Source organism: Panthera pardus, unplaced genomic scaffold (assembly GCF_024362965.1).
Source record: "Panthera pardus isolate Hobbes unplaced genomic scaffold, ASM2436296v1 HiC_scaffold_6, whole genome shotgun sequence".
Classification (NCBI taxonomy): Eukaryota; Metazoa; Chordata; class Mammalia; order Carnivora; family Felidae; genus Panthera; species Panthera pardus.
This window is the reverse complement of record NW_026526991.1, coordinates 41558223-41585558: the sequence shown is the minus strand read 5'-3', so window position 1 is coordinate 41585558 and position 27336 is coordinate 41558223. Positions and strand designations below refer to the sequence as shown.

Below are 27336 nucleotides of genomic sequence, written 5' to 3'. Positions count from 1 at the left end.
CTATCCCCATCATACAGTCCTCTAATATCTGTTTAAAAATGGCTTTAGTCATTTTATCCGGTTCAAATTTCGGCGATTTCCGTTTAAGTGACTTCGGTTCTGAATTCCTGGGTTACATTAAAAGGTAGCAGATGGGGGTTGTTGGGCTTTGAGGGTGTAAATTTTTTATGTAGTTACTGTTAGCTCAATGAGGACGGGCTGGATCATTTAAAAAAGGCTTCTGGAAGAGGAAGCCCCAAGCTTCACCCGTGTTTTTCCGGACGACCCCGGAGGCACAAATTGCCGGATGACCTTTTTGAATGTAGAGGAAAGGGGTGCGTCTGTCTTCTTCGGGAACGATGCACATTTGGATTCAAGCGTGACAGCCCAAAACCTTGTACCTGGAGCCGGGTGATGGTTCCACCCCGGTCTCTGGGGAAGGAGTCCCGGGGGTCTCTGGACAGGGTGCTCTTGGGCGTGGGCCGCCTCGGCTGCCCGAGCCTCCAGTTCTCCGCTGCGCGGCGCGGGAGCTGTGTCTTGCTCCCGCGCCGCCTCCAGGTTTCCCGCGTTATTGACTCAGTCCCCCCTTGGCAGCCTCCCTCGAGCGGACTGTGGCGCACATCTGCCTCGTGCCGGGGGCCCGCCCCCGGGCTATGCTGCCCACGCCCAGAGCCTTCCTCCCGTCTGGTCCGGCGCAGTGCAGCAGAGCGCGCTCCCGCTCGGGGCCGGCCCGGCTCGCGCGCACGCGCGCTGGGACCCCCGCCCTCTGAGGGGAGTGGGGGCAGAGGGGCGGTAACGGGGGAGGGGAAGGAGAAGGAGGAGGCGGCGGCCGCATCGCCTCCGGCGGGGCTCGAGCTCGCCCTCGCGCGTGCCCTCCGCCTCGCCCGAGCCCCGCGAGGGTGAAACGCTTTCTCCCGGCATGCAGCGGGAGGAGGGATTTAACACCAAGATGGCGGACGGCCCGGATGAGTACGATACCGAAGCGGGCTGTGTGCCCCTTCTCCATCCAGAGGTGAGGAACCGCGCCGAGCGCATTCCTCGCCCTTCGGGCCCCGACCGTTCTCCCCCGAACTTGCGGAGGGCTATGGCCTAACCGTGTGGGGGTAGTGGAACGTGCCGAAGTTGGGGAGGGCGGGGAGGCAAATCCAGGCCCGAGCGCGGCTGCGAGCGGATAACGGGGTGGAGATAGCGGGGCGGGCCTGGTCGGGGCGGGCTCTGGGACGCAGTCCCTGGCTGTGCCTAGAGGACAGAGGTGGAGATGTTGATGGTTCTGCTCTGTCGCCACGCTGCTCGCGGGTGCACAGGTGACGGGGGCCTAGTGCTGGTTTGGAACCGCAGCTTACGCCCCTAGTCCTGCTCCAAGCTTCTCGGGGGCGAGGACGGAGCGCATCTGGTTTTGATTTCTTCTCCTTTGCTTCGCTGTGGTGAATGGTGGTAGCTCTTCCTCCCATTTAGCTCATCACTGTGGGTAGTGCAGGGTAAGAACACAGTTTCTGTATAAAGTGATGTCCTTCCAGGTTATACCATAGGCAGCACCTCGGGCACCTTGTGTCGGATGTCCTTATATGAGCGTTTGTCCTTATGCGATTAACGAGAGAGGTCAAAAGTTTTGAGAATAGAGCCACGCTTACACTAGCTTGTCAAAGTATGGGTTGTTTTGTTTTGTTTTTTTTTGGTTTTGTTTGTTTTTTTGGAGCCAGGGGAAGACAGTGCAACACGTTTCCCATCACAGCAGGAGTATCTTCCCATGTAAGTAAACAGTGTCCCGCTCCAGGATCTGTCATATTCTGTACTTGTTTACTTCTTAGTTTATAGCTGAGCTAGTGCTAGTTCAGTCCTGGAAGCAATTCGTGATGCATTCCAGTTTTCAATGATTCACAGTTAGGTGTGGGTCAGGTAGCGGCAAAGCTTACTGAAGAACTGTAGTTTTTATGAGGTTAAGGATGAAGACAACCTTTGTGTTGTAGTGAGGGGAACCAACATGGAAGTCTCTATCTGGTTACTTTACAGTAGAATGATTCTACTTGTTTCTGAACTTTGGGCTATATTGCATGCTTTTATTATTTAGTAAAATGTAAATAAAGATACACACTTAAACATGTTCTGTATTACTACTCAATCACCCTCTTACTCATCACTTTGCTTTACCACAAACAGATGGGACCGTTCCTTAGGAATATGCCTGAGCCACTGTCCATAGAAAAGGCTTCTCTGGATTTCTGAGAAACAGAGCTGTCCAGTAAAACTAAATATTTTTGTGACCAAGGTAGTAAGGTTTTTAGAACTGTCATTGGAGCTTAGGCCTGAAAAATATACCAAGAAACAAAGTAGTTTTCAGATGATTTATTGAAAATAGTACTAAGGAATATTTATTATTCGTCTATTCCTGTGAAAGTTTCAAATACTTAAATATTGATTTTATGTATTTTAACATACTGTTCTCTTGGTAAACCTTTGCCTTGTAAAATAGTACATTGTTTGGTACTTTGGTAACAATCCAGAGATTGCTTGGTATAATGAAATGGCCTGTAGGCTTGAAATTTACAGACCAGTCTTCCCGGTGGCATGTAATAGGATGTTATTAGAAAATCGATTGAAAGTGGAAGTTGATATCGATATCTGCCATTCCTTTTCACCTAGCAAACACAAAGTCTGATTAGATGTTATGAGTCTTAAGCTTAGAATTACAAGAGCTAAGGTCTTTCTGCATTTTTCCTGTGGTTAGTGTTGCCTGCATACCTGGTAAAGTTCTGCTTCCTTGCAGTATGTGCTTGGGCAAGCTACTTCTGAGTTCTAGCTTCATCGTTTATAATACTGGTTTGGAATAATAACTGATAGGCTATTGTGAGGATTGAGACGATGTATTCTTTTTTTGTTGTTAAAATAAGCAGTGTTTTCACCTTCTTTTGTAAAGAAACCCATTCTTTGCCTTGGTAAGCAAATAAAAATGCTTTTAACTTCTTTTAGAAGAGAACATAGACCTTTGGTCAGACAGACTTAGGTTCCAATCTGTATTTGTAGTAATTAGCCGAGGGACCTGAGACAAGCACTTAATCTCTTTAAGGTCCCAATTTGTTCATCAGAAATGGAGATGTGGGCTAGTTCACTTAGCTGTAAGGGATTAGGTGAAGCTGTACGTGTTGAGGATTAAGAATTGGCACATTGTAGGTGCTCAGTTAATGTTACTTCTTTTTCCTCTACCAGAAGAAGGAGGGAGATGTTACACATTTTGGTTTTGTTAAATGGTTTAGAGACTTGTGTGGACTTTAATTTATGGAATAGAATCTTGTAGGAACAAGTTTTATTTTACTTTTTATCTTAATTTAACACTGTGTCACAAAAATAGTTTCTCACTTAATATTTGTTGAACAGACGAATTATTATTTGTAGGATAAAGAAATAAGCCATTTCATAAACCTTCTGTTAGTATGCAAACTGTGCACTATTAAAACCGTTCTCAAGGGATTACGTAATTGGATAAACAGTGAAACCTTTTTAGAGATATTTCCTGTGAGAGAACCTTTTTAATTAAGTGATCCATTCATTTAGTCAGTCTTTTAAACATTTGTTTATTTTGTTTGGGTCAGGTACTGTGCTGGACTCTTAAGACTTTGGGGTTTTTGTGTTAAATTCAGTGAGAGACAGGATAGGGTTAAGAGCCACTGGTGATAAGCAGAATTTGGGTTTTGCCACTTGCTATTATCGTGGTCCATTTACATTTGTAAAATTGGGTCAGTATCTCTTAGAGTATTTATTGTGAGTATTAAGTAGTATAATAATGTTTTTAAGTGTTTATATAATGTTTATAAAGCAGTCATCCCAGACTGAGGCTGCCAAACAAATCTAACCTTCTGAGAGTCCTGGCATGTAGTGAATACTGGTGCTATTACTTTGTTTTCTGATGAAATAGGTGATTATTCATTTTATCATAATGGAAGAAATTAGAGGTTATTTGGGAAAAGATGAACTGATTATCATGGGATTAGGGTGCTAATCCTAACTCTTGACTTTAGGCTGTTGTACCTTTAACTACTCTTAGTTTTTTTGCTTTGAAGATAAAAGAGGTAGACTAGATGATCTCTTAAGATTTCTTCAAACTCTAATGTTGTGATTGTATGTTGTGAGTTTTCAGAATCAGTAGGTTTGAGCATCTATCTACTACGTGCATAGCACTGTGCTAGGTTATATGGGTGAAAATAAATAGGATAGCTCCTGCTCTCCAGAGTTAATGATCTAATTGGGAATATATACGCTGTTAAGTGTGAAACACTTAACAGAAGGCAAATAAGTGCTGAATTGAGTAGTGTAGCCTGCAAGCAGTGTCAGATTTCTGTCATCTAGAATGGTTAGAAGAAAGACTTTAGCAGGGACATAGAGACCATATGTTGGTCTACAATCCAGCTGACTTGCTATCATCACTCTTCCGTTTCACCCGCTAGTATATCCTCAGTAAGCCTTCCTAACTCTTTCATAGAATGAGGCCACAATACCCCCCTTTGCCAGAGTATTATTATAGGGACTCTCTGTTTCAGCAAGATCTGACTCAGAGCTTTGAACTGGATTGCCTAGATTATCGAGGGCTTTCATCTCTTGTTTTCTTTTTTTCTCAATTTAAGAACTTCTGTCACTGCTTTTTCTTTAGTTTCTCTTTTTTAAATGGTATATATATGGGGGTTTTTTTTGCTTTACATTAATTTTGTCCATATTCATGTCTCATTTTTTTGTTTAAAATTTTAAGGCAAAATATTACTGTCTCCTGCCTTCAGATTTAAAAAAAAAAATCTCTTTTTTGAAGTTTTTCTTTAGTGAAAGCGATTTTGCCTTTTTCCGTTACTATTTTTTTGCCCTATCATGTAGTTAGAGATACATGTGTACACATAAGTAAATTAATTCATTTGCTTTCAGAAAGTAGATAGAAAATTTCTTTGAAAATTGCTTTTCTTCTTCTGTTGGGTTACCGGCACACTCTTTCCCTTTAAAGTATGTCTTTCTGGCCGTCTTTAGAATCTGATGCCTTTTTTTACTCGGGAGGAACGCTATAGGTCATGTAGTTGTAATTTAGATTTAAAAACACTGTACCTCAAGCGTAGTAATCACTGAATCAATGTATATAAAATACAAATGCAACTGATTGGTGACCTCATAGATTGTGGCAAAGCCAAAGTTGCAAACTACTGACCTATAAACCAAATTAAATTTAGCTGTGAGAAATGCCATTTTACAGTTTTGACTTCTTTGTATTATTTTGCTCATTATTTTTATTTAGTTTGAGAGAATCATTCTAAAAATATTTAAGAACGGACTGTGGAGTGGATAGATGTAAGATAGAGGTTAAAAGTGTGAGTACTAGTGTATGGCTGCTTGAGTTTAAATTCTAGTGTTGCCACTTACTAGCTATGTGACCCTGGGCAAGTTATTGAATTGTGTCCTAATTTTCCAGATTTAAATGAGAGTATAATAGCACCTACCTCATGAAGTTGTTGTGAAAGTTAAATGAGATAATATATGTAAAGTTCTGAGTCTGGTGCTTAATAACACGATACATGTTAGCTGTTAATGTTGTGGTAAGAAATTAGTAATTCTCAAGCAACAGTAGTATACATTATTATTAGGTATGGAGGCAACTAAGTAGGTAAGAAAATTAAAATTGGGGATTGAGGAGAAGATAGGCAGAGGACTCTATTTTAAGCCTTTTTTATATTATTTATTTATTTTTAAATGTGTGCTTTGATATGAGGAGTGTTTGTTGAGCATCTAAGTATGATCTTGATGCTTTGATAGTCCACAGAGTAATGGGGAATATAAAATAAGACATTGCAGAATAACAAAAGATTAACTGTAGGCCTCCAGATCCCTCACACTAGATGAAAGTGAGCATGTTAAAATTTTGTTAAAAGTTAAAAATCCATGGCAAACCTCTTTTCCTCTAGAAAGTATCCTAAGGTTATGTTAGGGTAATTAGGATTAGTTAGTTAAGGCATCTTGATATAGTGTACTTTTTTAATGGAACCTCCTATAATCACCCAATCCAAAAAACATTATTTCAATACAAGGTTACATGAAATTCTCTTTCACAGCATCATCTAACTCTAATATTATTTTGTAATTAGATTCTGTCACCGATAGGTAATTTAAGAATAAAATATCAAATACTTAAATTTTTTTTTTAATGTTTATTTTTGAGGGGGAGAGGCAGAGAGAGGGAGACACAGAATCCAAAGCAGGCTCCAGGCTCCGAGCTGTCAGCACAGAGCCCGACGAGGGGCTCGAACTCGGGAACAGCAACATCATGACCTGAGCTGAAGTCAGATGCTTAACTGACTGAGCCACCTAGGCGCCCCAAATATCAAATACTTTAAACTTTGGAATTAGAAGAATTGATTCAAGGCAATATTGTATTTATAGAAAATGAAAGTAAAATTCTCACCCATGTAATAATTTTCTAATTGTAGGATAATATTTTCTATTAAAATATCCTTAGAATAGAGCTACAGGCAACTAATTTGAAAGTACAGTGAAATTTAGCTTTCTGTGAAGGAAATATTGCAAAGAACTTAATTTCCTGAATTATAGAGGGATAAACAGAATATTTTTGTGTTCTGTTTTAATCGGTGAAAATTTGCCATATTACTCCATTTTCTAGGGTTGATACATTCTAAATATGATAGAATCCCAGATAAATTGCAATATTATAGTGTCTTAAGCTTGTCTTTGTGATTATCAATGATTATTGAGGAGATGGAGATGAGGGGGTTAAATGTATCTGAAGGGTTTTTTTTTTTTTTTTGTATATATGTTAGATAGTTTGTATCTTTTTTTAATGCTTATTTTATTTTGAGAGAGTGAGAGAGAGCCTGTGTGCACACACCAGTGGGAGAGAGGGAGAGAGAGAATCCCAAGTAGGCTTAGTGCTGTAAGTGCAGAGTGTGACATGGGGCTTGAATTCACGAGCCTGTGAGATTATGACCTGAACTGAAAGAGTCAGACACTTAACTGACTGAGCTACCTGGGTGCCCCTAAATAGCTTGTGTTTTTCAATTGGTTATTTAATACTAGGAAAAATCAAGTGAAAAAATAGTAACCACTGATTGAGAATTTACTGTACTGTACCCTTGTGAATTAAAAAAAAATTTTTTTTTTTAACATTTATTTAGTTTTGAGAGAGACAGAGACAGAATGTCAGTGGGTTAGGGGCAGAGAAAGAGACACACACAGAATCCAAAGCAGGCTCCAGGCTCTGAGCTGTCAGCACAGAGCCTGACGTGGGGCTCAAACTCAAGAGCTGTGAGGTCATGACCTGAGCCAAAGTTGGACGCTCAACCGACTGAGCCACCCAGGCACCCTTACCATTGTGAATTTTTAAAAATGACTTTTTGGATTACCAACATTTGTTAATTTATGAAGGATTTAATGAGGGATGAACAAACCTATCCCTGTTCTTATGATTGATAAACAAATAAATAAGTCCTTCACTGAAAAGAGAAGTTATTTGTTGTGTAAGGATCCTTGAGTTGCAAATGTCTCCAACCCTTTAAAAATTCTTTTTAAAAACGTTTATTCATTTTTTGAGAGAGAGCAAGTGTGAGTGGGGGAGGGGTAGAGAGAGAGAGGGAGACACAGAATCTGAAGTAGGCTCTAGGCTCGGAGCTGTCAGCACAGAGCCCAACGTGGGGCTCGAACTCATAAACCATCGAACTCATAAACCATGAGATCGTGACCTGGCTGATGTTAGAAGCTTAACCGACTGAGCCATCCAGGAGCCCCATGTCTCCAATCCTTTTAAAACTTACTTGGGCAAAAAGGAAGTTACTGATTCCTATAATTCTAACTTAGGATAGCAAGAGACTCAAGGATCCCTGGAATCTGAGCCAAGAATGTCAACAAGACTGTTTTTCCTCTATCCTCATCTCTGCCTTTCAGCTCTATTTTCTCCTAATGTAGGACAGCTTCTTCTCTGTAGTGGTGATATGGATGTGGACTTTTTTTTTTTTTTTTTTTTTTTTGCCATATGTCTCAAATATCAGCCAACCATTAGAGGGGGACTGCATGTTTTCCCTTTTCCACATTGGAATTGGGTTTTCCTGATTTAGGTTTTTTTTCCATTCTTATAGCCATGAGATAGGGCCTGTTATTTGCTAAGATCTTTTGGTTGGATCTGGGGGAAGAACAGTTTCCTTAAGGAATGCTAGCATGTGAAATTATTTCTGTCCTCTATACTTTTAATTTAAAGAACTTTTTGTTTGCTTTGTTTCCAGCCATCCAGTTTTGTTGTTGTTGTTGTTGTTGTTGTTGTTGTTGTTGTTGTTGTTATGCTTTAAGAGATGTTGTAATAACATTGAACTCATTCTTAATGCCAAATGTTCTAGTTGGGTTACTGAATAACAAATAACCTAGACCAGGGGTTGGGAAACTTTCTATAAAGTTTCCAGATAGTAAATGTTTTCAAGTTTGTGGGCCATATGAGTCTCTTTGGCAACTACTCAGTTCTGTGGTGGTCATATGAGAGCAGCCAAAGACAATATGGAAATGATTGGATGTGCTGTGTTCCAATAAAACTTTATATGTAAAATCAGGTGATGGGCCAGATTTGACCTGTGGGCTAAATTTGCCAGGGCTATATTTGTCCCTTATCTGGGCAATACATAGGTACTCCAAGAAACTTATATTAAAATACAGATTTCAGTGCATTGAATCCCATTAATCACTGGTATTCAGTAACTTTATCACAACTGGATTTGTGTGGGAGATGCGTTAGGTGAAGTAAGAATATGAGTGTGTGTGTGTGTGTGTGTGTGTGTGTGTGTGTGTGTGTGTATTAGAATCTTACTGAGAATTTTGTTAGAATACACTTATTTCCATGCACACCTCTCACAGTTTCCAATTTAGTATGTGGGTTTGTGGTATGCATATTTTGAAAAAGTTCCAGAGATGATTCTTATCTTATAAACTCTCATATTTTGTTCCCCGTTCAGTGATACATACTTGATATGTGGGAAAACTTTTACTCCAGGAGGAGGAAGGAGGGTACCTTGACATTTAATATATGAGGCATTGTACTTATTGCTATTCATGTTATCTCTTTGGTTTGATAGATCACAATAATGGTAATTGCTAACATTTATCAAATTATAACCATGAACTAGTCACTATCCTGAAACAGTTCTGCATATATATTCATTCATTTAATTCGTACATTTTTTCATACCTATTTTATAAATGAGGAAATAGAGGCAGAGAGAGGGTAAGTAACTTGCTGGTAAGTGGCAGTACTGAATTTGAATCCAGGCTTACTGTTTGAATTTAGTTGCTCCTTTTTAAAAGTGCAGCACAGTGTGATAGTGATAATACAGTCATAGCGTTGATTGAATATTATTATTTGCCAAGGCACTGGTTAGCAATGCCCCGGGATTACAGATGCCCTCATTTACTTTTCAAAAATTCTTAAAAGTTTTTTTTAATAGACTTTATTTTTTAGACTAGTTTTGAGTTCACAGCATAATTGAGCAGGAAGTACAGAGATTTCCCATATACTGGCTGCCCACACACCTGTACCACCCTCCCCATCAATATCCTGCATCAGAGTTACATTTGTTACATTTATGAGCCTACATTGATACATCATCATCACCGAAAGGCCATAGTTTACCTTAGGGTTCACTTTTGGCATAAATTCTATGGGTTTTGACAAATGTATAATGCATCCACTATTACAGTAGTATATGGAATAGCTGCACTGCCCTAAAAATCCTCTGTGCTCCACCTGTTCATCCCTCCCTTCCTGCTAACTGGCAATCACTGATATTTTAACTGTTTTCATAGTTTTGCTGTTACTGTAAAGCCACGTAGTTGGAATCATGCAGTATGTAGCCTTTTCAGGCTGGCTTCTTTACTTAGTAATAGCATTTTAGTTTCCTCCATGTTTTTTCATGACTTGACAACTCATTTCTTTTTTAATGCTGAATACTGTTTCATTTTCTGGATATACCATAGTTTGTTTATTCACCTACCGAAGGACATTTTGGTTATTTCTGTGTACTGCTCATTTACTTTTTACAGTTCTGAAAAGTAGGTATTATTGAACTGTTTATAGATTAGGAAGCAGAGTCAGAGAGGTGACGTAATTTATTCAAGTTCACATCATTAGCAGTTGGCAGAGTTTATATTAGAATCTAAACTCTGACTCCAAATTCATAATCCTCGTATATACTCTGCCATATAATTTAATAGGCCAAAACACAAATTAGTTTTGATTATATAATAGAAAAACTATCAGAGTTACTATCAGCTTTTGTTATTAAAGAAGTTAGGGGAGGACTCCGTTTTGGCAGTTGCTGTAAGGTTACTTTTTTGAATAATTGACTTGAAATCCTAAAACTAGATTTTTGTAAAAACACTGCTTCAAAATTTTTGTTAACTCAATTTATTTTTTTCTTTCTTCTGCTTAGTCTAAACTCATAAGGGAACATATGTTTTCATTAATAAAATCCCTTGAAAGGAAATGAAATAACCCTAGGTATGGATCAGGGGAGGCTTTGGAGGGGTTGGAGATAAGTATTCTTAGCATTAAATCTGTGGTAGTAGCTGATGAGAGGACAAGTGCTGGCTTGAGTCTAGGCACCTCCGGTGTAAAACTTTTTGAAGAGTCACACTATCATTTGTGTTATCACCCTTCATTGTAATTATAAATATTCACTACTCTCCATTTGCAATTCTGTGACTATGGTCATGAATAAACTGTAGACATTCTTTCTAAGGGAATTTTCCTTTCTGATTGAACACTCAATACGAATATCCAAGATCTTTCAACTCTTTGTGTAAGAAGTTAATTAAGTTGATTTCATAAGTTTCCATTTTCTAAACTTGTTTTTTCCTTGTCTTCTTTTTTTCTGTGGATAGTTGAATATAACCAAATCCAAAAAAAAGTCACACTTGGGGGGAAAAAATTGACAAACTAGAATCTAGCACTATAAGATAGCAGACCAAATAAAAACTTAAACCTTTCTGAACTGTCATCCTAACATCTGATTTATTCTATATTGTTGAATAATATGTGTGAATTTTCAAGGTATCAGAAATTTAAATTCCAGTATGGGTTTTTGGCTTTTAAGAAACATGGCACATGATTGTTGTTAAAAATTTAAGGAGTATAGAAGGTGTACAGTAGAAGGTAAAGTATATAACCGATGCATTTTTTCTTAATACACTTAGGACATAGTTCCATCTTAGCATATAATTATTTTTACCATTCTTTGTAATATCTAGACCTGCCTTTTTTTTTTAAAGTTCTTATATTTAATGCAGTTTTATAATATTATTTGACTATAAACAGGGAAGTTAAAGTGTATATTATAAACACAGACACAGCCTGCTGAGTTCTGTGGTTCAGGTTGTGCAGATTATTATGTTAATCCTCAAATCAGTTTTCTAGGTGTGCAGGATGGTTTAGTGTTGATCTGGCTGTATTTCATGGATGTGATACACACAAAAAAACTTCCATGCTGTTCTGTCATCTTGGTTTCTCCTAGACCTGCCTTGTTAATGTGGTAGCTACCACCAATGACATGTGGCAATTTAAATTTAAACTAATTAGAATGAAAATAATAAAAAGTTCAGCTTTTCAGTCACATTAGTCAAGTTCCAAGTGTTTATTAGCTATGTGTGGTCAGCAGCTACTGTTTGAGACAGCACAGAAATGTAGAATACGTCCATAATTGCAGAAAGCTCTATTGCACAACACTGGTCTGGATGGGTTTTTTGTTTGTTTGCTTTTTGTTTTTTTGAGAGAGACGGGTGCACAAGTGGGGGAGGGGCAAAAAGCGAGGGAGAGAGAATCATTTTCAATTAAAAAATTTTTTTTATATTCATTTTTGAGAGAGAGAGAGAGAGACAAGCATGAGTGGAAGAGGGGCAGACAGAGAGGGAGACATAGCATCCGAAGCAGGCTCCAGGCTCTGAGTTGTCAGGATAGAGCTGGACAGGGGCTCAAACCCACAAACTGCGAGATTGTGACCTGAGCCAGAGTCGGAGGCTAAACTGACTGAGCCACCCAGGTGCCCTGAAAATCTTCTTTCTTTAAAATTTTTTAAAAGTTTATTTATTTATTTTGAGAGAGAGAGAGAGAGAGAGGGAGAGAGAGCAAGGGAGGGGCAGAGAGACAGGGAGAGAAAGAGAATCCTGAGCAGGCTCTATACTGTCAGTGCAGAGCCTGATGCGGGGTTTGAACCCATGAACCGTGACCTGAGCTGAAATCAAGAGTCAAACAGTTAACCGACTGAGCCACCTGGGTGCCCCTGGATGATTTTTTAACCATGTGTATGTTTTTTAAAAATATATTTTTTTACTGCAGAGCCATTTTTGTTGAGGTATATTTTATATATGATAAATTGCATAAATTAAAAAATTTTAAGTTGATAATTTTTCTTTAACTTAAACTTTTTATTTTGAGATCATTTAGATTCACATGCAGTTGTAAGAAAAAGTGCAGAGAGATCTTGTGTACCCATTACCCAGGTTCTCCCAATGGTAACACCTTGTAGAATTATAGAGTAATATCACAACTGGGAGATTGATATTGAATCACTGAAGATATAGAACATTTCCATCACCAGAAAGATCCTTTGTATTGCCTTTGTATATCATGCTAATCTAGTATCCATTTCTGTAGTTTTTGTAATTTTAAGAATGTTATTTAAATGGAATCATAATTGTTTGTAACCTTTTGGGCGTGGCTTTTTTCAATCAGCATAATACTCTGGAGATTGATCTGGTTGTAGCGGCCATCATCAGTTTGTTCCTTGTTATTACTGGGTAGTATATGGATATACTACAGTTTGTTTAATCATTTACCTATTGAAAGATATCTGGGTTGTTTACAGGTTTTGGTTATTATAAATGAAGCTACGTTAACCATTTGTGTGCAGGTCCTGTGTAAACATAAGTTTTCATTTCTCTGGGATAAATGCCCGGAAGTGCAATTACTGGGTTATATGGTAGTTTTATGTCAGTGTTTTTAGGAAACTGTCAAGCTGGTTTCCATAGTGACTGTACACAACCAGCAGTGTGTGAGTGATCTGATCTCTGTATCCTCACCAGCATTTGGTGTTGACACTTAATGATTGTAGCCCATTTTAATACGTATATGATTATAAGTCATTGTGGTGTTAATTTGCATTTCCCTAATGGCACATGATGCCAACTATGTTTACATGTGCTTATTTGCCATCTTTATATCCTCTTGGGTGAAATATGTCTTTATATCCTCTTGGGTGAAATCTTCATATCCTCTTTGTTTGCTAGGGCATACAAACACCACACACAAGGTAGCTTAAATAATGGAAATTTATTTTCTCATAGTTCTTGAGACTGGAAGTCCAACATCAAGGTGTTAGTAGGTTTGTTTTTTTCTGAGGTCCCACTCTTTAGCTTATAGATGGCTGCTCTCTTGCTGTGTCCTCACATGGTTTTTCCTCTGTGCTCACAGTGCCCCTGGTGTCTGTGTCCAGATATCCTCTTCCTTTAAGGACACCAGTTAGATTGGATTAGGGCCCACCCTCATGACCTCATTTAAACTTAATTCCTTCTTTAAAGGGCCTGCTCCAAATACAGTAACATTCTGAGGTACTGGCAGCTAGGCTTCAACAAATTGATTTTGGGGTGACACAGTTCAGCCCATAACAATGTCTTGTGCCAGTTTTTTTTTAATTGATTCTTTATTTTACTGGTGAGTTTTGAGAGTTTTTAGTATGTATATTAGACACTAGTTCTTTGTCTTAGTTTGCAGATATTTTCTCCCAGTCAATAACTTGTCTTTTCAACCTCAACAGGGTCTTTATTAGAGGATAAGTTCAAATTTTTTTTTTTTAATTTTTTTTTTTTTAACGTTTATTTATTTTTGAGACAGAGAGAGACAGAGCATGAACAGGGGAGGAGCAGAGAGAGAGGGAGACACAGAATCTGAAACAGGCTCCAGGCTCCAAGCTGTTAGCACAGAGCCCGACGCAGGGCTCGAACTCACGGACCGCGAGATCGTGACCTAGGCTGAAGTTGGCCGCTTAACCGACTGAGCCACCCAGGCACCCCTCGAGGATAAGTTCAAATTTTGATGAGATCCAGTTTATACATTTTTACTTTTATGGGCTGTATTTTTTTCTGTCAAGTCTAAGATTCTCCTTGCCTAGCCATAGATCTCAAAGACTTTCTTTTTCTTGTTTACAGTTTATAGTTTCATTGAAATATTGAAGTTCAGGATCAGTTTTGAGTTTGGTTTGTTTTTTTTTTTTTTTTTTTTTTTGCATAAAGTGTGAGAATTAGGTTGAGGGTTTTTGTTTTTGTTTTTGTTTGTTTTTGTGTTTTTTTTTTTTTTTTTTTTGCCTGTAAAGGTCCAGCTGCTTCAATACCCGTTGTTGAAAAGCTTACCTTTCTTCCACTGAATTACTTTTACATTGTTGTCAGAAATCAGTTGAACGTATTTGTGTGTGTTTATTTCTGGGTTCTGTGTTCAGCTTTATTGATCTATATATCTATCCCTCAGCCAGCACTATACCATCTTGATTACTGTAGCTATATAATAGGTCTTGAAATTGAGTCACTGCTTTCTTACTTTGTTAATCTTTTTTCAGAATTATTTTAGCTATTTTGCCTTCCTATATAAATTTTAGAATAACCTTGTCTACATCTACAAAAATTTTTGCTAGGATTTTGATAGGAATTGCATTAAACCCATGTATCAATGTGGGGAGAATTGGCATCTTTACCATGTTAAGTCTTCCAATCCATGAATATGGTATGTCTGTTTATTTAGATCTTTGATTTCTTTCATCAGTGTTTTGTGGTTTTCAGCATAAAAGTACTGTATATGTTCAGTTACACTGATTTCTATCCTCTCAGGCTGACTTATGGCGTCTCTCCAGCAGTTCTCATACTCCTACTTCATCAGTTTTTAGCTTTATCAGATTATATGTACTAGTGATAATTTCTCCCATCCTAAAAAAATCCCCAAACCAAAACCATATTTTCTTTTTATCCCACTTACCTTCTGTCTTCTGCCCTATTTCTTTGCTTTTATTTATAGCAGAACTCCTCAGAAAAGTTGCTTATATTTGCTGTTCCCAGTTCCTTTCCTTCCCATCTTATCTTTAATCAGTCCAGCCTGGCATATGCTCTACCTTGTCAAAGTAAAGCAGCATCTATGTTGCTAAATCCACTGGTCAGCATGAGGCCCTTATCCTTCTTGACTTCTCATTTCCATTGATACAGTTGATTTCTCCTGGATAAACTTTCTTCACTTTGATTCAGGGAAATGCAGATCAAAACAAGGTATAAGTTTGGTACCCATCGGATTTCCTAAAAATTAAGTTTGGTAAATCCAAGTATAGTGAAAGGAAAACTGCATTGCTAGTGAGAGTATAAACTGGTACTACCACCTTAGAAAGTAATTTAATGAAGTTGAAGATACTCAAAGTCCTTTTATCCAGAAGTTGTACTACTAGGTATTTACCACAGAGAAACTTTTACAGGTAAGCTCTGTGTAAGATTGTTCATGGTTTATAACGGCAAAAAGTCTCAGGGAAATGTATGTTATTTATTCATCTAATCAAGTACCATGTAGCAGTTGCATTGAATAAACTAGAACAACATCTATCAGCACAGAAAAATCTAAGAAACGTGATGTTAAGTGAAAAGTACTAGGTATGAAAGGATAAATGCTTTATGATGTATTTGTATATAATAAGATATTAAGTGAAACTCTTCTTGTCATCTAAGCATGTTTCCTGGAGCTCAAAGCTGAGGACAATAGCTGACAAAAGATCCCTGTAGTGTAAACAGAGATGCTGAACTTGATGGGAAGTGGCCATGATTTGTCCTGGAACTCTATTACCTCCAGCTTATACAAAATAGAGACTTTACTGGGAAGAAGGGCTCTTTGAAGAGTTATCAAGGCAAAATGGAGTGATGTAGTGTTTTTATTGTCCTTTGTAGGTTGCAAACAATTTCTTTGAAAGACGGGCACTTTTCAGGAGGGAAAATGTGTCTATAGCTGGATGTCTGCTGGGTTGCAAAAAATAGTTAGGCTTCTCTTGGGATGCTGTCTTGTTAAAGAATTCATGGAAAAGTGTGATTTGGGTCCCCTGGAGTTTTTGAAGGCCCAGAGATGGGGGGCTGCCGCTGCTTTCCTGGTGAAGTATAAAGGTAAGGGATACATAAAATAGCCTTGCAGTGGAAGAGCCAGAGACAGGGCTTCCTCTGTGTGTGCAGTGATGTTAAGAGTATTTCCTTTGGACCAGGCAAACACTTTAGAGGCTAGATAGGCTAGAGCCATCATGAAATAAACTTACCAAAAGAAAGTTTTCTGCTTGGCATAAGCAACCCCAGGGTTATACCACTAGCATAAGAGCTGAGGAGGAGTTTTAGAAATGAGCTAGAGAATGCCTATTTTATACCAGAAAATGTTACAGAGGGAGGTTCTGTCAGAGAAAACCAGAGCTGGACAATAGTTAGAATGGGAAAAATGAATTTCATTCGGGAACTCTTACAATAGGGAGGAAAGAAGCCCCTCAGTATAGAACTGGGCTCAGTTCTGAATACAGCAGGGACAATTGGGGATTTATAACAGAATGAGGGGCTCAGTGGATGGGAATACTAAAAGGAGACATCAAGGGTAGGGGGATTCTTGCTAAACTAACTTAACAGAATTCTTTCTGAAAGCTAAACTGTGCAGTCCTAGTAAAGTTATGGGGAATAAGGGCGAGACCTAGTTGAGAAGAGGGCTCAGAGGACCCTGACCAAAGTTTGGTTAAGAGTTACTGTTTGTCCTCATGGGGTGAATTTCAGAAATCTCAAAATGCTCCACAGGAGAGAGACACATTATCACCGATGATTGAGGGTATTTGATAGCCAAGAGAAAACTACAGATAGCACCAGTTTATGTAATATGAACTTGCCTCTGTCCTATGGTAAGCAGAATGATGGCCCTCCAAAGATATCAAGTCTTAATCCCTGGAACCTCTGTTACTTTATGAAGGGAAAAGAGCTTCTAGGGATAATTAAATAAAGGGTCTTTAGATGGGGAAGTTATCTTAGATATCCAGGCAGGCTCTGATTATAGTCACATGTATCCTTATAAAAGGGAGGCAGAAGGAGATTTGAACACACACGCATGCAGAAGGCTATATGAAGCAGACTGGAGAGATTCGGAGATGCTGGCCTGAAATTGGAGTGATATTGCTACAACCCAGGGAGTGCCAGAAGTCACCAGAGCTGGAAGAGGCAAAGAATAGCTTCTACCTTAGTACCTCTTCAGGGAGCATGGCTCTGTTGACACCTGTGATACTGATGTTTGATTTTGGACTTCTGATCTCCAGAACTATAAGATCATATATTTGTGTTGGTTTAAGCCACTAAGTTTGTGGTAACCTATTACATCTGCAATGGGAAACTAACACACCATCACACAGTACTGTAATTATTGTTTGCAGAACACAGAAAACTGGATCACTAACTCTGCCTCAGGGAAACAAGGAATGTTGTAATGACATTTGAATTGTGAATTGAAGGATTTGTAAAAGTTTGCTAGACCTGAGATGGGGTGTGCCTTCTAAGTGGAATAGCTAACATGAGCAAAAGGACACTGAGGTTTTCAATATACAAAACCTTGGAATGGCTGTTAAACATACAGGATGCTGGTGTGCCTGGGTGGCTCAGTTGGTTGAGTATCAGACTTCTGCTCAGGTCATGATCTCACAGGCTCTCTGCTGTCAGCTCAGAGCCCGCTTGGGATCCTGTGTCTCCCTGTCTCTGCCCCTCTCCTGCTCTGCTCTCTCTCTCTCTCAAAAATAAATAAACATTTAAACAAACAAAAACATGTAGGATGCTTGGAAGGAAATGGTGGATACCAAAGCTGGAAGAAGTTGGGGCCAATTCATGCAATTTTGCATGATTACTGAAATGTTACCGTTTTACCCCTATATACATGATTATAGATTTTAAACAGGGGAGTGATTGGAACAGCAAGGTAGACAGACTATTTGAGAAGGTATTATAGAGGCAATAACAGAAAAGAACTGATGAATTTGTTTGGAGAAAAATAGTAAGACTTGGTAGCTAATTAATTACACCTGAAGTGCACCTGGGTGGCTCAGTTGGTTAAGCGTCTGACTTTGGCTCAGGTCATGATCTTACAGTTTGTGAGTTTGAACCCTGCATCAGGCTCTGTGCTGACAGCTCAGAGCCTGGAGCCTGCTTCAGATTCTGTGTCTCCCTTTCTCTCTGCCCCTCCCCTGCTCACATTCTGTCTCTCTCTCTCTCTCTCTCTCAAAAATAAATAAACATTAAAAAAAATAGTAATTACACCTGAAATTTTGGGAGACTAAATCCAGATTGAATGAGGTTTAGTATGAACATTTTGGTAGTTGGAAATGCCTTTTAGTAAATCATACAGGAAGGAGGAAAAACGTATTGTGGAGGTGGTGAGGAGGAAAAAAAAATGATTAGATGATCTTTTATTTTTTTTAATTTTTTTTTTTAAGTTTATTTATTTTTGAGACAGAGAGAGACAGAGCATGAACGGGGGAGGGTCAGAGAGAGAGGGAGACACAGAATCGGAAGCAGGCTCCAGGCTCCGAGCCATCAGCCCAGAGCCCGATGCGGGGCTCGAACTCACGGACCGCGAGATCGTGACCTGAGCCGAAGTCGGATGCTTAGCCGACTGAGCCACCCAGGTGCCCCTAGATGATCTTTTAAAATTGTACATCTGGGGCGCCTGGGTGGCGCAGTCGGTTAAGCGTCTGACTTCAGCCAGGTCACCATCTCACTGTCCGGGAGTTCGAGCCCCGCGTCGGGCTCTGGGCTGATGGCTCGGAGCCTGGAGCCTGCTTCCGATTCTGTGTCTCCCTCTCTCTCTGACCCTCCCCCGTTCATGCTCTGTCTCTCTCTGTCCCAAAAATAAATAAAAAACGTTGAAAAAAAAAATTTAAAATTGTACATCTGATTGGCATGAAAACAGACACTCAGATCAACGTAACAGAATAGAGAACCCAGAAATGAACCCACAAACGTATGGCCAACTAATCTTTGACAAAGCAGGAAAGAATATCCAATGGAATAAAGACAGTCTCTTCAGCAAGTGGTGCTGGGAAAACTGGACAGCGACCTGCAGAAGAATGAACCTGGACCACTTTCTTACACCATACACGAAAATAAACTCAAAATGGATGAAAGACCTAAGTGTAAGACAGGAAGCCATCAAAATCCGTGAGGAGAAAGCAGGCAAAAACCTCTTTGATCTTGGCCACAGCAACTTCTTATTCAACACATCTCCGGAGGCAAGGGAAACAAGCAAAAATGAACTATTGGGACCTCATCAAAATAAAAATCTTCTGCACAATGAAGGAAACAGTCAGCAAAACTAAAAGGCAACTGACAGAATGGCAGAAGATATTTGCAAATGACATATCAGATAAAGGGTTAGTATCTAAAATCTATAAACTTATCAAACTCAACACCCAAAAAACAAAGAATCCAGTGAAGAAATGGGCAAAAGACACGAATAGACACTTCTCCAAAGAAGACATCCAGATGGCCAACTGACACATGAAAAAATGCTCAACATCACTCATCATCAGGAAAATACAAATCAAAACCACAATGAGATACCACCTTACACCTGTCAGAATGGCTAACATTAACAATACAGGCAACAACAAATGTTGGCGAGGATGTGGAGAAAGAAGAACCCTTTTGCGCTGCTGTTGGGAATGCAAACTGGTGCAGCCACTCTGGAAAACAGTATGGAAGTTCCTCAAAAAATTAAAAATAGAACTGCCCTACAACCTAGCAATTGCACTACTAGGTATTTATACAAGGGATACGAGTATGCTGTTTCAAAGGGACACATGCACCCCCATGTTTATAGCACATTATTAACAGTAGCCAATGTATGGAAAGAGCCCAAATATCCATCAATGGATGAATGGATAAAGAAGATGTGGTATATTTATACAATGGAGTATTACTCGGCAATCAAAAAGAATGAAATCTTGCCATTTGCAACTACATGGATGGAACTAGAGGGTATTATGCTAAGCAAAATTAGTGAGTCAGAGAAGGAAAAATATATGACTTCACTCATATTAGGACTTTAAGACACAGAACAGATGAACATAAGGGAAGGAAGCAAAAATAATATAAAAACAGGGAGGGGGACAAACCATAAAAGACTCTTAAATATGGAGAACAAACAGATGGTTACTGGAGGGGTTGTGAGAGGAGGGATGGGCTAAATGGGTACGGGACATTAAGGAATCTACTCCTGAAATCATTGTTGCACTATATGCTAACTTATTTGGATGTAAATTAAAAAAATAAAATTAAAAAATAAATTGTACGTGTAATCTGTAATTTTGCTCAGAACTTCCTGATTGTTAACTACTGAGCTAGGTACCTGAGTGCCTTTGTTTGTTCGCAATTGAAGATGTGATTTGTGAATTTCTTCTTTTAGGCTTTTCAGTGTTTCTTTGCCATGATATTTGCAATTTGGTAATTAAATTTGAAACCTAATGTACACGTGCACTTGACTCACACATTTAAAAAACAAACAAAACAGCTTACAGTGCTTAAGAGGTACTTCCTCAGAATTTGCCACAGACAGGACATTTTGTGTTTGCCCTATAGTTTTCTGGAGCCAAATTGGAAGTGTGACCAGCACTTGAGCTTGGACTACTGGTGAGAAGAGTTGGCTGTGGGTGTGAAAGGCAGGAAGGAGAGAAGGTGACTTCCATAAGATTTTCAGGCCAACTAGGAGATATATTAAAAGAATGCTGGTCCGAATCCTGTAGTTGGAAGATAAAATTGAGAATCTCTAGTGAAATATGAAATTTGACTTGTTATAGTTTACAGTCCAATGGTCAAGAGAATGTTAGGGGAGGACTAAGAAGGGAATGCCTAAGAAAAAAACATCTGAGTTTAGTTAGGAAATGTAAGATTAACCTGAATGTTCAAGTGACAAGGAAATGTTTCAGTATATCAGTTTAAGTATTTTGTAGTGGTAAAAAGCATTACTTATAAAAACTACCTGTAATGGTATGAAGAAATGTAAAATGGAAGAATATAAAATATGAATACTATAATTACAGACTACATAAAAGTATTTGGACAAATAAGGATTGTACAGTAGTGTTGAAAGAAAATTTAAAAATTAGGTTAAATTAGAAAACATTTTCTCCTAAAAACACATAACTCTAGTCTGACAATGAAAAAAAATCCAGACAAATCCCAGTTGAGGGTCATTCTGTAAAATACCTGACTACTCAAAACTGTCAAGATCATCAAAAACAAGGAAAGTCTGAGAAATTATTAAAGCCAAGAGAAGCCTAGGGAGCCATGACAACTTAAATGTAATGTGATATCTTAGATGGGATCCTGGAAGAGAAAAAGGATATTATGTAAAAACTAAGGAAATCTGACTAAAATATAGACTTCAGTTAATAATAATAATAATAATATATTAATATTGGTTCATTAATTGTAACAAATATGGCATACTAATGCTAGGTATTCATATTAGAGGAAACTGGGTGTGTAGAATATGAGAACTTTGCATTATTTGTAAATCTGAAACTTCTGAATAAAAATCCTAAAAATAAAGTTTATTTCTAAGAAGGTAGGAAAGGGAGAAAAATACACATGCAGGCATCTATTCATCAAATGCCTGTGGATAGAAAAAAACAGTATGCCATATACATATGTATATAGTTACAAATATTTGTATACATATGGATTCCAGAGGGAAATAAAGTGAAAACCAGTTGTTTGTTTATTTATTTAGTTTTATTATTGAGAGAGAGAGAGAGAGAGAGAGAGCGAGCGCATGAGGGGGGAAGGGGCAGAGAGAGAGGGAGACACAGAATCCAAAGCAGGCTCCAGGCTCTGAGCTGTCAGCACAGAGCCTGAGCCCAATGAGGGGCTCGAACCCACAATCTGTGAGATCATGACCTTGAGCTGAAGTTGGACGCTTCAACTGACTGAGCCACCTCGCTGCCCCTGAAAACCAGTTTTTAAAGAAGCTAGGTGAGGAACAGTTTCCCACTCTAAAGTTTGTTGGAAGCAAGCAAGATTAATTTGATAGTTTGGATTGAGGTGATGGTGGTACTACTACAGTATGAGAGAACCTGTGGGTCAAATTGGATTCTTTATTAGAAGCAACAATTGTTAAAAAAAAAAAAAAAAAAAAAAAAAGAAAAGAAAGAGAAAGAATCAACTATCATGTAGTGTTAGCCAGGGATCCAGGACCACAGTAGAATATGTAATAAATGGGACCTGTTGCTTACTGAAAAAACTTGATTCGAAATCTTTCCATTGTATAATCAAATCATTTTTGTCTAATCTGTTAAGAGTGCAGCAAAAAAAGTTAGGAAGAGTTGTCTTGAGTGTAGTGCCATCTGCTGGCACTATTACCTAAATACATTTAAAAATCATTTTACAATCTTGTAATGTCTACTGGTTTTCCTTATTCATTATTCCCTTGGTTATATTTGTTTTGTTCTTGTGCTGTCTTTTTGTTATATATAACCGATACTCCTTTTTAAAAAATCCTTATGGTATCCATAGAATTTAATTCATCACTACCTCAGGTTTTAAGAAGTTCTCATGTTTGGCTTGTCAATTTTAGCTGGAACTTAAAAGTTAGTCAAGTGTGCGTAGACCTTTTTTCCTTTTATTTGTTCTTGTCAGAAACCCTTTATAGTGCTCTAATTTTATCTCTCTACATTTAATGGGATTAAATGTGAGCGACTCAAAATTATATAGTTAAGTACATTTCACTTCTTGATTCAGAGTCTATCCTATTAGAATGATACCTGACAGCAGACATTTACACAGTGCAAGTCACAGGCATATACTTAATCCCTGCTGGCTTGCTAATTCACTGTGTATGTGGGCTGTGCACCAAAGACAGGCAGGTAACATGTGCCTTGTAGGTAACATGTATACACCCTAGAATGCTGTTAAATTGATTTCTCCCTTTTTGGAGGGGGGTGGGGGTTGGAATTATGGCATCTTTTCATCTCTCTTGCTCCCTTTCTCTCTCTCCAGCAATTGTATTTTGCCCCCTTTGAATTCTCTTCATATCCTTTGCCTATTTTGTCAAATGTGATGTTATTCATGCTTTTCTCAGAGCTTGGTATATGGCCAGAGAGTCCAGAACAGTCAGAAGAGTCCAGGGAGTGCACACACTCCCCAAGAACAGGAAGATGCATCCTTCTCTCACCAGGTGAACCATCATTCTTTCACATTGGTATCTGTATGTTTTTATGGGGAGTGTGGCTGACCTGGGAAGCTTTCATTCATGCTGCCCTGAATTCTCTGTGTGGCCCTGTTATTTTCAGACACATTTCAGTATCATCTGCCATTAAGGAAACTATATCCTTGGCTGTATTTGTTAGCATCTTTATATCAAGCATATTAGCCTTTATGTTGGAGACTGCTAATTTTTTTTAAGTTTTTTTTTTTTTTTTTAAGAAAAAAAGATTGTTTTGAGAGAGTGTTGAGTGTTTGAGAGAGTGTTTTGAGAGTTTTGAGAGAGTCTGCCATTAAGGAAACTATATCCTTAGCTGTATTTGTTAGCATCTTTATATCAAGCATATTAGCCTTTATGTTGGAGACTGCTAATTTTTTTAAGTTGGTTTTTTTTTTTTTTTAAGAAAAAAAGATTATTTTGAGAGAGTGTGCATGCGCACATGTGCAGGGAAGGGGCAGAGAGAGAGGAGGTGAGAGAATCTCAAGCAGGCTCCGCACTTTCAGCATGGAGCCAGGCGTGGGGCTCGATCTCACAAACCCTCATGTCCCCCACAGATGTCCCCCCTCCCACTGCCGCTTTTAAAAATGAATGTCACCTAAAGGTTTAATAAGTCTGGCATTTAAAAAAAGTTAACTAGATTGCACACAGATAGTTGGTAACTAGTTAGTTGGTTATATTCCATCTGGACATGTGAATAAACGTGTATTGTGGCATCTATCATCTTGATACACAAGCCAGCATTTGCCTGTACCTGCTGTGTAAGTTTCAGTTCTGTCATGTTGATTTCTCTCTGCAGCAGTGTGCAGCAGCTGAGCTCTCCCAGCTCCTCTCATTCTTGTCTACTGCGTCAGCATTAGATTGGGGAGGTGCTTTCTCATTCCAGTTCTCTTCAACAACACCAGGGTTGTAAAAACCTTTGGCTGCGAACTAGGTACTTTAAGGATCTTCATATGGCATAATTTCTTTACTCCAATACAGAAAATCACTGTGTTAGCCTTAGAAGGGATCCTGGAGGACTTGTAATCTAGTAGTTTTTAAACTTTTTTTAAAAAGCTGCTAATGTTTTTTCAATTAAAGAAATCTTATATAAAACCTCAGTATCTAAAAGGCAGGGTAGATAACAAAATGCTGTGTTTAAAGAATTGAGAGTAATGAAGCTCTTTAACACCTTGTTGTTGGTCCTTGAGGCACCTCAGAGAAACTCTGACCTGATTTTATTCATCCTTCTCTTTTTTTTTTTAAGTTTGTTGTTGTTGTTGTTTGTTTGTTTTGTTTTGAGAAAGAGTGAGAGAGAAAGCGCTCAGGTAGGAGAGCTGGAGAGGAAGAGTGAGTATTCATCCTTCTCTTTTTACAAATAAGGGACCTGAATCCTACAGTAGTGAATTGCCTCACTGGGTGTAGCCTAGATAAGAAAATGGCAGACTTTGGATTCAGTAGCCTCTCAGTTAAGGACTTTTTCTGTTACACCAAGCTGTTGCTAATGGAATTACTGCATTTCTCAGTGCTCATGATAATTGTATTCTTAATCCCCTTGACCCATTTCACCCATCCCCTCACCCACCTCCCCTCCGTAACCATCAGTTTGTTCTTAAGAGCCTGTTTTTTGGTTTGTCTCTTTCTTTGCTTCTTAAATACTACATATGAGTGAAATCACGTGATATTTCTCTTTCTCTGACTTATTTCACTTAGCATTATACCCTGTCTCCATCCATGTTGCTGCAAATGGGAAGATTTCATTCTTTTTTATGGCTAATATTCCACTGTACATATATACCACATCTTTATTCATCTGTCAGTGGACACTTGGGCACTTTTATTCTTGGTGACTGAATTTTTTGGCACCCTCTTAAACTTTGCACTGCCCTTACCATGTTCTGGCCTGAGGTTGCAGTACATTGTATAGTGCTTTATGTACAGCAGGCCAAACATGCTCTGTGTTTTGTTGTCATATAAAATAAACATAATTGTATCTTGGTGCTGTGTTATATTGAGGAAGCTGACTATGCATAACAAGTTTTGTTAAATACAAAATTACAACATACTAGCTTTGAATGGGATGTAATATTCTGTAAAACTGTTTAAAATTAGGAGTGTTGACCTTTTTAGAACTATTTAAGTAGATTTACATTTTATCAGAGCTGCCCCATTGTTCCTTACTCATCTCAACATAGATGCTTAACAAGCCCTCAGCATGAAGGAGTGTAAGAAAAGATAATATCTGAAAATAATAGAAGAGTAATTTCTGTTGGTTTGTTTCTTTACCACCTTAGAGTTTATTTGGCATGTGATGAAAGTTTGAAAATTAAAACAAAAATTTAAATGTTTGTTTTTGAGAGAGAGAGAGCGTGCACGTGTGCGCTCTCGCGGGGAGCACAAGTGGGGGAGGGGCAGAGAGAGAGAGGGAGACACAATCCAAAGCAGGCTCCAGGCTCTGAACTGTCAGCACAGAACCCCATCGGGGGCTCGAATGCACAAATTGCGAGATCATGACCTGAGCTAAAGTCAGATGCTCAACTGACTGAGCCACCGACTGTGCCACCCAGCCACCCCTAAATTTTTTTTTTAAGTTTATTTATTTTGAGAGTGAGAAAGTGTGAGCAGGGAAGGGGCGGAGAAAGAGGGAGAATCTCAAGCAGGCTCCGCACAGAGCCCAATGCGGGGCTCGAATTCATGGAACAGTGAAATCATGACCTGAGCGGAAATCACAAGTTGGACGCTTAACTGAGCCACCCAGGTGTCCTGTGGCATGTGATGAGGGTTTTAGAGTGTTAGATATGTACAAACTTGTTGAATCACTATGTTGTACACCTGAAGGTACCGTAATACTGCATGTTCACTATACTCAACCAAATTCAGAAATAAAAAATAGAATGCTCAAGGTAGAGGTTTTGCTGGAATAAAAGACAAATTGGTCTGAGAGAATGAGAGTTGAAGTTCAGGGTTCTGTGGAGCTAAAGATGAATTTCAGTTACAAATTTGTCACTCATCTCTATCTCTAGTCTGGCAGCTTTTGTGTTTTGAGAGTATGTGCAGGGGTAGATCTACTTGACATGCTTTTTCTCTGAAGAGGACATATTTCAGAATAAGGTAACAACCATTTCAATAATGAACCTTCTTCAAACAGTGCAAAACTGGTAGTAAAATATTGAAATGTTCTCTGTATCTCTTTTCTGAACTTTTGCCTTTGTGTAATTTACTCTTTAACAGGAAATCAAATCCCAAAGCCATTATAACCATGGATATGGTGAATCTCTTGGACGGAAAACTCATATTGATGATTACAGCACATGGGACATAGTGAAGGCTACACAGTAAGTTTTTTATTATAGTTGTTTTCTTCTTTGATATCTATGTTTTAAGTAAAATATGAGCACCTGTATTTCTCTCTCCTTATTGATAATATCCTATTTGGTGTGATATTGTTTTCATACTTTAGCTCTTTGTACAGATTTACCATGGCTGATTTAAAGATTTTGTCTAGTCAGTCCAATGTCTGGGATTCCTCAGTGACAGTTTCTGTTAATTGTTCTCTGTTCCCCTCAATGGATTATACTTTCTTGTTCCTTTGCATGTCTTTTAATTTTTTTTGTTGAAAACTAGACTGTTAAAATTATATGAGGTCACAGTTCTAATATCAGATTCTCCTGGGGTTTGTTGTTGTTATTTGTGCCATTTCTAAATTAATTCTGTAAACTATCTTTGTCATGTGTGGCCACTGAAGTGTCAGCTCAGTTAGTGGTAAGTAAATGATTGGACAGAAACTTTTTTTCTTTTTTTTCTTTTTTTCTTTCTTTTCTTTTTTTCTTTCACCTTTATGTATTTATTTTGAGAGACAGAGACAGTGTGAATGGGGGAGGTGCAGAGAGAGAGAGAGAGCAGGAGAGAGAGAGAGTCCCAAGTAGGCTCCTCACTGTCAGTACAGAGCCCCATGTGGGGCTCAAACTCACAAAATTGTGAGATCATGACCTGAGTCGAAACTGAGAGTTGGCTGCTCAACCGAGTGAGCCACCCAGGTGCCCCAGAAACTTCTTAAATCCCTAGAACCAGTAAATCCTGGTCTTTGTTGA

General features: G+C 38.6%; 1 protein-coding gene across 5 annotated transcripts in view; it reads left to right on the top strand.

Moving 5' to 3' along the window:
* Positions 1-781: 781 nt before the first annotated feature.
* The window catches only part of ZDHHC17 (zinc finger DHHC-type palmitoyltransferase 17), a 104002-nt gene continuing 77447 nt past the window's right edge, over positions 782-27336 (top strand). For 3 of the 5 annotated variants that reach the window (XM_053895738.1, XM_053895734.1, XM_053895736.1), the window contains exons 1-3: positions 782-991; positions 23147-23242; positions 26477-26580. In XM_053895738.1, the coding sequence (XP_053751713.1) occupies positions 899-991; positions 23147-23242; positions 26477-26580 (293 nt within the window). In that variant the 5' untranslated portion in view covers positions 782-898. Of the gene's footprint in view, positions 992-1248; positions 1729-23146; positions 23243-26476; positions 26581-27336 lie in introns of those variants that run through there. The other 2 variants (XM_053895737.1, XM_053895735.1) reach the window with 2 other exon arrangements.